Source organism: Biomphalaria glabrata, chromosome 13 (assembly GCF_947242115.1).
Source record: "Biomphalaria glabrata chromosome 13, xgBioGlab47.1, whole genome shotgun sequence".
Taxonomy (NCBI): Eukaryota; Metazoa; Mollusca; class Gastropoda; family Planorbidae; genus Biomphalaria; species Biomphalaria glabrata.
Genome location: NC_074723.1, coordinates 31,661,033 through 31,677,077, shown reverse-complemented (window position 1 = coordinate 31,677,077; position 16,045 = coordinate 31,661,033). Strand labels below are relative to the sequence as shown.

The following is a 16,045-nucleotide window of genomic DNA, read 5'->3' as shown; positions in this document are numbered from 1 at the left end:
AACAATCTATATCTAGATCTAGATCTACATCATATCCAGGTCTTTAAATATGTAAAATAAGAAAATCGCTAGTAGAGTCTAGATTTATATCTAGTTCTAGAAGATAATTTTAAAAAATGATGGCATTATATCAAAATGTTTTTCTTTCGAAAATATTGAAATCTAGATCCATATTCTAGGCCTAGATTTAGATCTGTTTACTTTGGAGAAAGTTAGACGAACCTCAAATTTCATCACACTTATAGATTGATGTAAACTTCAGTTTTTACACATATCGCCGGCCTTTACATATTGTAAATAATAAATCTATATCTACTAAAATAGATAAGATTAGATTCTAGACTTATATCTAGATATATTTTATAAAAATGCCCACTATTTCGTTAAAGAGAGATGAATTATTTCATGCATTAGGAAAAACATACAGTAAGTACCTGTACACTGGTCACTTAAGAAGTTAAGTCACTACTCACTCACGACTCACTGTCACTCAAGTCACTGTCAGTCAGCCAGTGCCACTGTGATGACTTGGACTTGACTTGAGTGTGACCTGTCACAACGCCGACAACGGTAAACTTCAAATTAAAACTAACTTACTGGAGTAGTTTATTTATTCCAGACATTACATGAATTCAGACACTTGCTGCTTTTGTGGTCATTAAATCTTTATTTTTATTTTATATTTAATATGAAACTAGCACGCTGTATTTATATTTATAATAATTAATAATGATTATAATGTGCTTACAGTCTTAGATCTACACTTACTCTAATTACAGTCCATTTTCAAATGATTCTGACCCAATTTCCTTCCATTTAGGCAATTTAGGACAATTTAGGTTAGCTGTCTTTTTATTATGTAAGAAAAACGAATTTCAAATGTGTAAGTCAGGTTGTTGTTTTTTTCCTATGTCACCCGGATGACTTTACCTCTTCCTAGGGTTAGGACTATATTTTTTGATTGGCTAGGTCTATGCTAATGAGCCCAGCAATATAAATTATAAATTCTGTTTTTGGAGGTGATTTATTTGATTCATAATCATAAGCCAAGTATTTTGATTCCATACTATGGAGAGGTCTTCATAAAGCTGGTATATTTCTTGGTTGGTGCAAGTCCTCCATCTGGTTTCCTCTTACATTTTCTGAGGATTTCCTTTCCTGAGTATTTTGCAGATTTTCTGTTGTTTTTATCAGCGTCCAGGTTTTCTTCTACAAGTTTGCATTTAAGTATGTATTGTGTGTTATAGAAAGTTGCCTGCCGCTAGTAGTTCCTTTACTTCTGACATTAAATTAGGTCATTTTTTGAATGTATTTTCCTAAATATTTAAACGTTTCTCTAAATTAAAGTCTGTACATAATACAAAAATACTACAGTTAGCATTTTACAGTTAATTTAAAAAATACTTTTCCAATTACCTCACTTTAGGAAGTTGGAAGTTTTAACACTCAGAATGCTTCCAGGATTTATTTAAGCCTATAATTTACAATCTGAAACAAAAAATCTAGCTATTGTTATAAAGTTGTATATGTTTTAAATCTATTCCCAGCTGATGAAGAGTTTGATGAACTGTGCTTTCAGTATGGTCTTGAGCTTGATGAAGTGGTATGTATAACACAAATTTAAATATATTAAATTAAAAACATATGGATACCTTGTACCTTTTACATATCTCTACAATGTAAGCAGAACATTACTAAAACATGGTGTAATAAATATTCTAATTATTATAGATATCAGTCTTTATAAAGTTTTTATGAAAAAGTCTTCAAAGTAACAAAGTTGGCATCTGGAAGTTCTGGTTGCCTTCCTATGGAAGCAAAAAATCGTTAAATGATAACTCTATCGTTAAATGATAACTCTAAAGGGCTATTCATGAAGGCTACCTTGTTGTATCGTTTGCGCTCTGAACTTGTCAGCACAATGGTTCTAGGTTCGAACATCTTTTTATGGAGCCAACACATGCTACCAATTGTTTGTCAATAGTTCATTTATAATAGTACTGAAGTATCATAATTATTTAAACTTATATTGTGGTAATTCTCTACTATTATGTATTCCTAGACATCAGAAAAGGAACAGATTGAGAGAGAAAAGGGAGTTGGCAAAGCTGTCGGTGCCTCTGAAGTAGTTGAATACAAGATAGAAATACCAGCCAACAGGTCAGATTTTTCCAGTCTAAGCATTAGTTTTTCCTAGATTGTAATGTAATTAAACATTATTTATTGTTCAAAAATAACAATAATGCTGATCTTAAATCATCAGGTATGATCTGTTGTGCCTAGAAGGTTTGGTCAGAGGTCTTCTTGTATTCTTAGAAAAGTAAGTTTAAAAGGAATTTTACAATTATACTAGGTATCTCGCTATTTGACCATATCTGTTCTTTACTTAATATATGTTTTAGCTATATGCATATGTGCCTATGAATCCAATATTTAAACAATGTATAAAAATACTTAATTTTCTTTAAAACAAAGCTTATATTAACTAAAGGGGGAGCACTGTTCAATGCATTTTTTTTTACAAAGATTCTGTCAGCACTCTCCATCTGTCTGGTTAGAAATTTGTACACATCATTTCTCCCATTTCCCATTCTCAGATCAACTTGAAAAGTTATTAATTTTTTTTTTACAAAGATTCTGTCAGCACTCTCCATCTGTCTGGTAAGAAATTTGTACACATCATTTCTCCCATTTCCCATTCTCGGATCAACTTAACACATGAATCAATTAAAAAAACTAGCCAGTTAATTAATTAGTGGTAATTAACTTATTTAGTTTGATATAGAAAAATAAATCTTAGATTGTTGAGAGATATGATTGTATATTTGCCGTTCTTTCCCTTATATAAGCTTTGATTTTCTTTAACAATATGTTTAAAAATATTTTCTTCTTGTGGCGTCCTTTTTTTTTTTTTTATGTTGTCATTTTTTCATGTTTTGATAAGCCATAAATTTCATGAGCACACTTTTAATTCTTTTCTTTACAATCTTATAAATAAGCATTAAAGTTCATTTTTAGCTGGCCCGAAGGGGGAAAAGTTTTGTGTTGACTGTCTGTCCGTCTATCCATCCATCCTTTTTATATCTCAGAAACTAGAAGAGAAAATGAAAATAGGACATCATGATATTTTAGATCATTCAAAGTTCTGATGCAACTGCTACTTTTTTCTTTTCCAAAAGTGAACCATCTAATTTTTAAAATTATATATGCAAGCAGGTTTTTAAAAAAATTACACCACTTTTCAATGAAAAACTTCAGGGGAGGTAACTTTAAAAAAAAAAAAAAAAAAAAAAAAAAACTCATGGACTTCTTCATTAATAACTCAAGCAAAAAATTTGCATCTAAGTTCACAATGGTAAAGTGTCAATGGTTCATTATAAAATATATTTTCCATTTATTAACTAACTCATTGAATGGATTACTGATTCAAATGCTGTTTTAAAAAAGAATTTTGATACGAACTTCGTTTTAGTTACAAGTTTAAAAAATAACTAACTACTTTTATAGCGACCAGTTTTGACATATCCCCATTATAGTTGACTAAATAAGACTAAATAGAACTCAGATCTATATATATTTATAATAAATGTATAAATTAATTAATTTGAACAAAATTTTAATTATTAAGGCAATAACTTTTCTTCTGACAGCTTAGGGGTGCCGATTTATTTATTATGTAAACAATAGTATCACATTGAGAAATGAATCGGAAATGAACAGCATACGTAGGCCTACACCATTAGTAATGGCATTACCTGGTAACTAAAGGCCTACTATTCATGATCATAACATTGGCCTAGGTCTAGTAATTTTAAGATTAAACATGTAAATTCATTGAGTTCTAGTCTAGATATACTAGATTCTATATCAAGAGACTAGACTAGACTTGGATCTATTTCTACATCTAGACTTAGATCTAGTTCTAGACCTAGACTTAGATCTTGAATCTAGATTTTGATCTAAAACTAGGTCTAGATCTAGCTAGATCTATGTCTAGTTTGTATGACAAATGACAATGGAGATATTAATTTTTATTTTGCAAGGGGAATGTCTGGTCCAAGTAGACCTACTCCAAGTATTTCAAGTCATTTCTAGCTAGCTCACTACCTAACTAAAATAGGTCAAGAATTTTTTTTTTTTTTTCGTGTTGCCAGTTTATCTAATTTTGTAAGAAGAATAAATCTTTTTTAGTTTTTCTTTATTACATGTAACATATAATTAATTTTGAATGTATGGATAAGGTTTAAAAAATATAAGTGTATACTAAATATGGAGATGCTGTGGCTGAGTGGTAAAGCACTTGGAAGCAGAAGTCCCGTGTTCGAATTCTGGTAAAGACTCTAGGTAGACCACTTCGGGGGCCGATTTTCAGTTTGTGTTTCCACACCAACTGTCTTTATAACCTTGTTATTTCTTTATTTTTCGGCCTCTCTCCAAATATGTGTTTTATATTGAAGACAGGAGATAAATATTGCAGTATCCATATATATATATGTGGCAATAATTGTGTGGCTCTTTCCATTATATAAACTTTGTTTTTTTCAAGTATTTTTTTGTTCATTTTGCTTGTGTTTTTCTGTATCCCATTCAATCTAGTGTGTTCAGCACTATCCTGCTGATTTGTTTCATCACCAATCCATATCTTTGTATCTGTCCATTGTTTTCTTACCTTTTTGTATGTTCCATCCTGTGGGGCAGAGGCTTTAATTGCTTCCACTAGGATTTATACTCTTCTGGCATTAATAAGATTACATACTCCTTTTTTTTAAATACCATTCAGTATTTACAATTTTTGTTTTATGTTTCAGGGAGAAGGCTCCATTTTATAAAACTGTGCAGCCTGTTAATGGCAAGGTTCAAAGATTGGTTATACAAAATTCTGTATGTTTGTATATTTTTTTTTATTTTAATAATGTATGATTTAATTTTGATTAAGTTTTTTCTTTTTTATAACTTTTTTTGTGTTGTTTTTAAAGCAAGTTCCCTGTAGGTTTCCCTTTCAGACCTTGCAATCTATGGAGGCAGATGATTGAAACCTCACTGTTAATGATGGTGTCATGTGACCATCAAAACAACCAACCAAATCTTCCACATGTGTCAGGTACCCATTTGAATTGGGTGTACTCAGGGGCATCCTATATATCTCAAACGTTTAAAAATACATTCTTCACAGTGACTCCTTTGATGCCACCATGGCCAATTATTTTACTTTATTTACTTTAAGCAGGGCCACTGTGGTTGAGTCTTTAAGTGCTTGGCTTCCCAACCTGGGTTGCTGGGTTCGAATCTCACTGAAGTATGGGATTTTGAATTTCTGGATTTTTGGTGTGCCCCTGAGTTCATCCAATCTTAAGTTATAGTTGGTGACCTTAATACCATCTTCCCTATAGATGGCATGATCTGAAAGGGGAACTTTACTTTAGCACTTACCAAAACCTTCTCATGCATTATGGCCTTTAACAAGTAGCCAGTATTCATTTAAATAATGTGTTTCTTAAAAACCTCTCAGGATATACTTTATAAGATTGCATTAATTTGTCTCCACAGACAGCCCAGGTTCGTCCATACTGTGTGGCTGCAGTACTCAGGAATATAAAGTTTGATCAGGTGGGAACTTTATGTTATTCTTGTACTAGGAGACCTGTCACATACAAGTTCTAGTTATACTATTAGACCGATCATGTACAAGTTACAGTTGTACTAGTAGACAAACTCTGCTTTATTGGTAATTAGTGTGGATCCTTTTGGTTCATTGAATTTATCAATAACAATAACAGACAGATTCTTTTCACTTTGTATTAAGACCAGTTTTAAGCTTCAAAATTCTGTTTCAATTTTAAATAATTTCAGAATAATAGGTTTAATTTTTTTCCTTTTTTTTTTTTTTTTTTTATTATTTTTTTTTTCTGGTAATCTTAGACTAGTTTTTTTGTGTAAGCACACAGTATTAAACTTAGTAGAAAGATGGATAACATTCAAGTTTGTCAATTATGCTCTGCGCTGGTAGTCATAGAGTAGATCCAGACAAAAAAGCCTTTGTATTATGTGTTTTGTAGGTCCAAAAAAAGTGATAAATGACCAAATTAGAATAGCAAAGTAAAAGTAATCCAATTAAGAGTCAATTATTTAATAATAATTATTGAAATAAAATATTCTAATTTTTTCTAATACTTAAAAACAGCTATGTATTGAGTTGCAGTGGCTGAGCTGTGAAGCGCTTGGCTTCTGAACCGGAGGTCCGAGGTTCGAATCCTGATGGAGACTGGGATTTTTAATTTCATGATCTTTGGGCGCCTTTGAGTCCACCCAGCTCAAATGGGTACCTGACATTAGTTTGGGAAAAGTAAAGGTTGGTTGGTCGTTGTGCTGGCCACATGACACCCTTGTTAACCATATGCCTCAGAACCAGATGACCTTTTCATCATCTGCCCTATAGACCACATTGTCTGAAAGGGGAACTTTATACTAAAGATATGAAATTTATTCTTGTTACCCTGTTTTATAAAATAGTCCACACCTTTCTAAAAAAAACCCAAAGGAATTGTTGCTAGTTAGTAAGTATACATTGATGAAGGATAGTGTTAGCAAATGTGCTTACAAAACCATAATACATGACATTTGAACTCTATGCCATCTGCAATCAATATTTACTTACCCAGAGTCAGCCATTAAAAAAGTCAAGAGTGAAGCTGAATTTTTACTAAAATAAAACTTCAACTCATCAGATCCCACAAAGAGATAGACAAGTGATTTGTTTGTATGTATCAATTAGCTTGATGCCAAGTCTTTAACTTAAGGGTACTCACATTAACACCCTTTGATTTATCTCCAGGCTAGATACGACAGTTTCATTGATTTGCAAGACAAACTTCACCAGAACGTATGCAGGTGAGTTAATAGCAACTCCCTTCTGTTTAACATACAAAACAGTCTTAGGGTTATAAGCAGTGCTTTAAAAAAATTCAATCTCTGATGCCAATGAAGTGTATAGATTACCAATTTTCACAGAATGATTCAAATTAAGAAAAAATGAAAGTGTGCCATATGCTACCTTGCATATTTATCTTAGTCGACTATTTTAGATGTTGCAATAGACATAATTACATTTACAAAGTTTATCCTGATCTGTTATTGGCTTGGTTGATTTCAGGCGCAGAACTCTGGTTGCTATAGGAACTCATGACTTGGATACACTAGAAGGACCTTTCAGTTACGAGGCTTTGCCTCCGTCAGACATTAAGTTCAAACCCTTAGGTCAAACCAAGGAGTTCACTGCCGTAGAACTAATGGAGCTATATTCAGTCAGTAACTCTTTACTTATATTTCTTGTTGATAAACATTAATAGAATTGTATCTAAACAAAGAAAAGGTGCATTTACAACACAAGGTCACTCTTTAAGTTCTCTTCGTTTCACCAAGGAATACTCCTAGAGTTTAAAAGCTGTTCACATTTTGAAATGCAGTTCTCTGTTTGTGTCTATTTAATGCACTCTTTTGGTGCAGTGTTACTTTCGAGGAATTACTTCGCTAGCGCTGGTGAGTGCTGTGTAACTCTTTGTGAGTAACTTGGTATATAATATTCATTTCACTATCTTTTTAATGTTAAACTTTAATCCATAAATATGGAAAAATAACAAAACTAATCATATTTTATCAACTTGAGTGCTGTGTTACTCTTTGTGAGTAACTTGGTATATAATATTCATTTCACTATCTTTTTAATGTTAAACTTTCTGCGTCTCTCTTTTTTATTATTTTCTGGATGTGAAAGTGATTGTAATTTTGTTGTAAATTGGATGCAGGAACAATACGTTTAACAAAAAAAAAAAAAAAAGACAATATTGTGTTAGTGGTTACTCTTTTTTTGTTTATTTGGCGGGACTCAAAAAAAAAAATGAAATAATAAAATTTCTATCTTTTTATCTTATCTTAGATAAGTGCATTTGCTCATCTTTTATCAAATTTAAGTTGATAAAATGTGATTAGTTTTGTTATTTTTCCATATTTATGGATTAAATGTATAATTGTATATTAATTTTTTATGAATTATTTTTATATATTTCTTTTTTCAATGCTTGGCTCAAACTTAATGAAAAAACATTTTCTTGAATAATTTATTTTATTTATTACATTTTGGCTGAGAATTCATTTTCCTTAAAAATGAAATAAAATATGTTAGATTATAAAATAAAATAAAAAAGTTACGTTAGTTTTAGTAACAATACCCCCCTTGTATATTTTTTTTCCCCGAAATATCCATTTTTGTCAACAAAAAAATTTGCACTTAAAAAGTTAAAGTTTAAATTTGATCTCGATGTTTTATTTATACCAAAACATGTATTATGTTCTTGTAATTAATTGTCTTTCTTTTTTTCTCTATGACTCCAAACATTACAGGGTGAAAGCCACCTGAAACCATATCTCCACATCATCAGAGATAAGCCAGTCTACCCTGTGATCTATGATAAGAATAGAGTGGTTCTATCTATGCCTCCAATCATCAATGGTAAGTCATTGTTATTCAATACATTGGCAATGTTACTCAACAAGGATACCACACATATTTACTCTGGCTTTAGCTGTTGCCTCTTACCTTAATCAGTGAAGACATATTCCTTGCAAAGTGGAGACATATTCCTTGCAAGTCAGATTCAGAACTAGTGTTTCATGTATAAAATTTGGTCCAGGCTTTGCTTTGGATAGGACAATCTTTTTATTTGTTATTATTCTGTTAATGTAATGCACTTTTCTTGACATAACAAGACCTTTCAAAGAGCAAACCTCTTTTGTGCTATTAAGTAAAGGATTATTGCAAATTGAAAGGGTTAAATAAATATAAATAATTTATAAGTACTTCAAGATTTGTATAATACTACATGTATTGAACCTTTAACTTGAAATAAAATTTTAAGAAATTATATTATTATAGAACTATAATTTGTATTGTGTGTAGTATTGTTTATGTAATCTAGAGATAAAATTTTATTACATTTGTTTTTCTTTTTTTTTTTTCTTTATTTCTTCAAAGCATGTCCCAGTTTATTTTAAAACATCAAAGAAAGTGAAGGGTGTGTTTGTAGCTAACTCTTCAAAAGAGAAAGATTGACCATGCCTGCTCCTCCTATAAAAAAAAACCCCTACATGACCACTTTTCTATTTTCCTGGTGGAAATACTTGCAGTTTACTTATTAATGTATTGAAGTGAGATGTAACAGAGACTCTAAAGTTAAAGGATGTTTTTATGGTAGTCTCATTGTGGAAACAGACAGATGTTTACTATTTCATTTTTTAAATATTTTTTTTTGCAACAGGGGAACATTCTAAAATAACTCTACAGACTCGAAACATTTTCATCGAATGTACAGCTACCGACCAGGCTAAAGCTTCACTTGTTCTGGACATGATGGTTACCATGTTCTCTTCTTATTGTGAGCAGCCATTTACGTGAGTCACTGTTTTTGTTACTGCTATACAATTTAGTTAAAGACTGGAATATCTCATGTGAAGTATTACATTAACCTGATAGAATTTTTTGTTTTCTTCATTTCATGTTTTGATTTGCTGTTTTTAAGTATGCTCTTTTTACTTATTGTGTTCAATTAAATACATTTTGTTCCTTTGCCTTGATATGGTGAAATCCTTGTTTTCAAACCAGATTGAGCACCCCCTCCTCCATTGACCTTTTTATTGCTTCATGTCGCTAAGAGAAGAGAATTCTGTGCTATCGGGTGATTCATCATCATTTTCTGTCCCTTGACTTTTGTCATAGGATTGCTGTGACAGCTCATTTAATCGGATTCCCTCCACTTTTCCCAGTCAGCAGCTGTTCTTAGCTTAGAGGTCTGTCTATTCGTTTAGGTTATCCAGACAGCATTTCTTTGGATGACCCTTTCTTTGTGATAGGATTTTATTTTTATATACAGTGGCAACAATGACTCAGAAGCAGTGCTGGTTCACTTTACAAATGTTTAAAACCCTGGGTAAAAACAAATGTAAAAACTCCTACCAGCTTGTAAACAAAAAAATGTTTATGCATTGTAGAAAATAGCCAAACATCTTCTTTGCTTAGAATATTTGTTTTAAAGAATGCTTATTACTGCTAAGAGCTAAGAATCATCTAAACTTAATTTTTTTCCTCCAGAGTTGAGGCTGCCGAGGTTGTCCAACCAGATGGTACAGTTAAAGTTTATCCTGTAAGCAAATCTTGATCTCTGTCTCTGCCTTTATCCAGTCCTCTTACATTTCTTTAAAAAGAAACTTTTGTGATCAGTATTATCTACAACAAGCAACCTTCTTCTTAAAATTACTGGATGCCTGCGGATCGTCCTAGTATGTTTTGACCTCTTAACTAAATATTTGTAGGTGGAGGCTGATATTTTTATTTGGAAACAAATAAGGCATCTCTGAGCCCACCCAACTCTCATAGGTAGCTCTTTTGGAGAATTGAGTTGGTTGATGTACCAGATAGAACCTCACCCTCTATAAATCATTTACCACCAAAATGGATAAGCTGAATGTTATTTGCACCTTGGACTTCCATATATAGTTCTGCCACATGAAATTCTTCAATGAATTCTAGTACAATGCAAACTAAAATATATATATGAGAAAAAATAATAATACACCAATTTTTGATTGTAAGTACATTTGATGTCTTAAAGTACTATAATTTGTTGGCGTTACATTAATTGGGGATTGAAATATGGAATGAAAATGCAGTATAAAAATAAATTAATGAAGATTATAGAGTTTTTGATTAGTTTTGAAAAGTTCAAACATTTTATGAATAATTGGTTTTCAATAATAAAGTCACATCAATAATATATATCACATATATATATATATATATATATATATATATATATATATATATATATATATATATATATATATATATATATATATTGTACTTTTAGGTTATAGTTTAATGTTATATGATGTTTTCAATATATTTAAGTTGCACATATTAATAACAAAATCTGACTCTTTGACATTAATTTTAATTTAGGATCTGCCTTACAGGAAAGAGGTTGTCAACTCTGATTTGATATGTCGGCAAGTTGGAGCAAAGTAAGGAATTTTGCTGTAGTGTAAACAAAAGATTATTTGGTAATATTGTATATGCCAGTATCTATGAATTAGCCCCAAGTAGTTTTAGCTATGCTATGTATTTCAACTTATTATATATGACAAGACGTTAGTTCAAAAAAGTAGATAACTGAAATGACACAGTTATTATATAGTGAAATCAATCAAATCACCCAGAAAGAATCAAAGTTAAAGAAACTTTATTTTTCCAAAATATTGGCATTTAATGGGTTATTTGGAATAACCCCACATGGCAGAGCCAAAATAGTTAAAATGATTTTTATCATTTTCTAATTGACCTTGATAATAAAACACCTGCATTACACTGTGCAAAGTAACCTTGTGGCACTCCATGGGCAGCTAAAGGCGCACAAAAGAAATAGTTATGATAGCAAGCAGCAGGTTTAAAAAGAAATATGATTACTGGAATAAGTATTTTCTTGTAAGAGCAATAGCAGATTCTGGGCCTTCAATGGATCATGGATTGCCATATGGCATGGTCCCTCTCACAACCTTGCAGTACTTGTTTTCAACTCTGTTGCTTGTGTTATAGGAGAATACCATGGTGCATAATCCCATTACCTAAAGGGTTTAATCCCATTATCTAAAGAGTTAAACTTCTGATTTTGCCTCGTGGTCAACTTCTAAAGCCCCTATATCCACAAGGCAACAGAGATTAGAAATCTGAGTACCTTTCGCTTACTTAAATTTGATGAGCACCATATGTACAAAACTCCTGGTTTTAGAGGCATCATTTATTCGGTAGAAGCAGTTTTACCAGGTTTATATGTAATCCACACTATTAAACCAATGAGCTAGGCTAGATTTTCTGAGTTTTTTTTTTAAACAAACAATATTTAGGAGAATGTTATAGACTACCGAAGCTTATTACCATAGATTCCCCTCGCCTAGACAGATTTTGATCGGTGTTATGCAGGGTTTTGTTTTACATACTTTAGATGCTCCTTAAGATTTGAAGATTATGACATGATCCTAGCCCCAACCCCCTGCTGGACAACTGGAGATGGTGACTTGCAGTCTGAGATATAAAAGTTTCTATACAATCTTCACTTTTGAAACTCTTGCAGGATCGATGCCAAAGATATGGCCAGGATGCTAACCAAAATGTGTTTACAGAGTGAAGTCTGTCAGGATGGAGAGAATGTAGAAGTGACCATCCCACCAACCAGAGCAGATATCCTTTTTTATTTCTTGCTGTTTGTGTGACAGAATCAGAAGGGTATTTTTATGTTTGATTGTATGATAAAATAAGAGTATTTTTATGCTTGACTTTTTTTATAGAGTTATATTTTTCTTTTATGTTTAGTAAATTACATTTTTATACTTTTAAATTGCATTAAGCTAATAGTGTGTAATATGCCCACTGGCAGACAGTGGCTTTGCCTGGGTCAGATGTGACAAAATTTTGTGTGCATCTCATCTTCTCCATATTATTAAATTGAATATTGTTACAATAAAGTTAATTTATATCATCTTCAAGCAATATGTTATTCTTATTTAATTATGTATTAAGGTTAAGCATAAATATCTTATGATTTTGTTTGTTGTCATTGATTCCTTCCTTGACACTGGCCTACATATTTTGCACCAGTGTGATATAATGGAGGATGTGGCCATCGGCTATGGTTTCAACAATATAGTGAAGACTATACCAAACACAAATTGTATAGCTGAACAGGTCTGTTATTTGATGGAATATTGGGGCACAATATTTTGGAACCTGTTTTTTTATGTCTGTAGTCACTAATCTCTTAACTGTCTATTATCAGCTTGAAAAAAAAACAAAGTTGATTTATATGTTAGTCATATATTTAAAATTTTAAGTTGGATAATTAAAATATTCACCCTACAAATTCTGAACCCCAGACAGGATTAACTTTTTTCACATGCGAATGTACTACTTTTAATAATAATTATTAATCTTTTTTATTAGCCTGGAGGAAATTCACCTTACAATTAGAGTTGTTTCTAAGTATCATTTTAACCATTCTCTTGGCAAGTACCAAATCAATGTCATAGTAAAGAAGTAAAGTTTCCCTTTCAGACCTTGCGATCTCTAGGGCAGTTGATGTAAAGGTCATCTGTTTCTGTGGCCCACTGTTAATGAGGGTGTCATGTGGCCAGCGCAACGACCAACCACCTTGGCAATGTCTGGTACCCATTAGAGCTAAGTGGACTCAGAGGCAGCTAAAGATCCTGGAAATAAAAATCCCAGTCTTTACCAGGATACGAACGCAGTACCTCGGTTCGGAAGCCAAACACTATACTGCTCAGCCACAGTGCCTCCTTATCAATGTTATATTCTTGATTAAATGTTTTTGTGTTGAATGGTATGTTTTCACCTGTTCATATTTCCTCCTTCCATCTAGTTCCCTATCAACAAATTGTCTGACTTATTAAGGAGAGATGTAGCGGCTTGTGGATTTACAGAGGTTCTAACATTCGCTCTGGTAAGGAGTTTCAGCTTTAGTCACCATGATCTTAGGCTTTGATATGCTAAGAGCAGTTACTGTCTCCATCCACTTTTCCCCATATCCTTAGTATGTCATTGTAACCATTTGTCCTGTTACTTTCAGTGCTCTAAAGCCGATATTGCTGACAAACTTGGTAAAAAAATTGAAGACACTAAAGCAGTTCATATTGCCAACCCCAAAACTGCAGAGTTCCAGGTATACTTAAACACAGATCTTTTTTTCTTTGTAAATATAGAAATCTCTCTGAGATGGCAATTAAAACTGTATTGTCTTTATTATGTTAATTGTAAGTCATCATAAGTCTTGAGAATATTTTCAAACATAAGTATTAATTTTTCTTGCAATAAATATATATTTTTAAATTGAAAATATTTTTTTTTCTACATTCCACATTTGTTCAGTAATTAAAGCGCTTTTTTTTTCCCCAAAGGACCTCATTCACCAATCGTAAACAAACAACATTTAGCCACATGATTCACTTTATCTTCTATACAAATTATGTAATCCATAAAGGCTGTCACATGATACATATTTTTAATTGTTTTATCAATATTATGACGTGGCTAAATGTGTTTATTTACGATTGGTAAAGGAGTTCCATTAAGGTTAAATAATTCAACTTTAGTCCATAATCAACCAGTAATGCACAAATTCTCACAGTAACACTTCTCTGTTAGTTAGACCATCAGTGCATTAAAAGTTTATTGAAACATACAGATGTGCTTGTTAAGTTTTTCAGAAGTATTGAATTAGTGATTTTAATTTTTTTTTTTTTTTTCATAGTTTACAGCACTTAACTTTTTGGCTGTTCAAATATTTTAAGGTTAATATAGAAAAATTAAAAGATAACGTGTTTCTGATCTAGGTGGCCAGGACTACACTATTGCCAGGTATTTTGAAAACTATCTTCCACAATAAAGGCATGTCATTGCCACTTAGGCTGTTTGAAATATCAGACGTCATTTATCAAGATCCTTCAAAAGGTATTTGATGATGTTTATTTTCTAAATTTTGATTAGTATATTTCTTATGCACAAAGCATGCTCAGTTCACTGTGGACCAATCTCTTTTATGGACATCTAGGGGAGAGGGGTATCTGGTGAAGGTCGCTGTGCTGCCCTTAGGCATTCAGCAAACACAACTCAGCTCAAGTCAGGTTTGGAACTTGAGCCCTCTTGATAAATAACCAAGCAGTTTATGTACTGAGTCACCCAAACTCTGTTATAAATGTCATTAAAACACTGAATTTGAACTTGACACTGTAAGAAATCAATGACACGTCCTTTGTTGCAGATGTGGGAGCTAGAAATGAGAGGAGGTTGTGTGCTGTCAACTACAACAGGTCATCAGAGTTTGAGGTCATTCATGGCCTTCTAGACAGGGTGATGCAGTTGGTTGAGGTGCCTTTTGGTGGCCCAATGGGCTATGAGCTGGAGTCCGGAGATGGTAATTATATTTCATCTTTTTTAAAAAACATGTTTTCAAACTTTTACATTGCTTCTTAGAATGTTCAGTAGACATTAATCACGATGAAGAGAAACGCCATTTATAGTTTTATTCAAACGTTTTTTTTACAGAGTTTAATTTTTTCTTTTTCAAGAATGTTTACCAATTTTAGCCATATTTACACACCACAATTTAATATTATCTTAATTTTGGTTAAGAAATGGCATGAAATTTGGTCTTGAATTTTTTGTTTCATATAAAAGATAAATACCAATATGTGATAATGCTATGACCAATCAATATAAATCTAGTTCAGACATTTGTCATTTTACCTTCTAACTTTCAAATCAAAATAATATCATTCCAAGCGTGATTACTTAGTGTCCACAAGCAGTTTTTCAACCTGGCATTCAATTTATTCATTTGCTAGTTTGTTTGATCTCAAAATAACACTTGCATCTTACTTTCACTCAACACAGATCCAACTTTCTTTCCTGGACGTTGTGCCAAAATTGTGTGCCGAGGTAAAGTGATTGGTACATTGGGAGTCCTCCACCCTGATGTGATAACAAAGTTTGAGCTCAATATGCCTTGTGCTGCCATGGAGATATCTGTGGAACCATTCCTTTAGGATTCTTTGATCAGTTTAGTTTTTATCCCATTTTTGCATCTAGAATTTCCATCCAGTTTAACAGAGAAATAAATGATGAATAGAAAACTGTTGTGTTATTGTCTACTGTTTCTTTTTTTCATTGAAGCAAAAAACATTTTAAAATAATCAATCCTTTTTCTTCCCTTTTAAAAATGTTTTATATAAAAATACTTTTACTAAAGAATCTTCAATATAATACCAGGTAAATCTAAAGCTTTAAATTATTTTTTTAACAATGTTTTAGTGAAGTTTTAGTTAATGGAATGGAGATCTAGAAATAAATAAATGATACATTTTGTCATTAAAATTGTTATTCCTAGGTTCAAGTCCTTGTTGAGACTGAGAATGTTTTCTTTTAAAGACT

At 32.0% G+C, this 16,045-nt stretch overlaps 1 protein-coding gene across 1 annotated transcript; it reads left to right on the top strand.

Moving 5' to 3' along the window:
* Positions 1-220: 220 nt before the first annotated feature.
* Positions 221-15,753, top strand: LOC106080209 (phenylalanine--tRNA ligase beta subunit-like). Its single transcript, XM_056008022.1, has 19 exons — positions 221-426; positions 1,548-1,603; positions 2,063-2,160; positions 2,264-2,320; positions 4,809-4,881; positions 5,548-5,607; positions 6,833-6,888; positions 7,151-7,301; positions 8,398-8,506; positions 9,312-9,444; positions 10,142-10,193; positions 11,009-11,070; positions 12,177-12,287; positions 12,691-12,787; positions 13,479-13,559; positions 13,686-13,778; positions 14,449-14,566; positions 14,877-15,029; positions 15,509-15,753. The coding sequence occupies exons 1-19, from the start codon at positions 369-371 to the stop codon at positions 15,658-15,660; spliced, it is 1,770 nt and encodes a 589-aa protein (XP_055863997.1). The 5' UTR covers positions 221-368; the 3' UTR covers positions 15,661-15,753.
* The last annotated feature ends 292 nt before the right edge of the window (positions 15,754-16,045 follow it).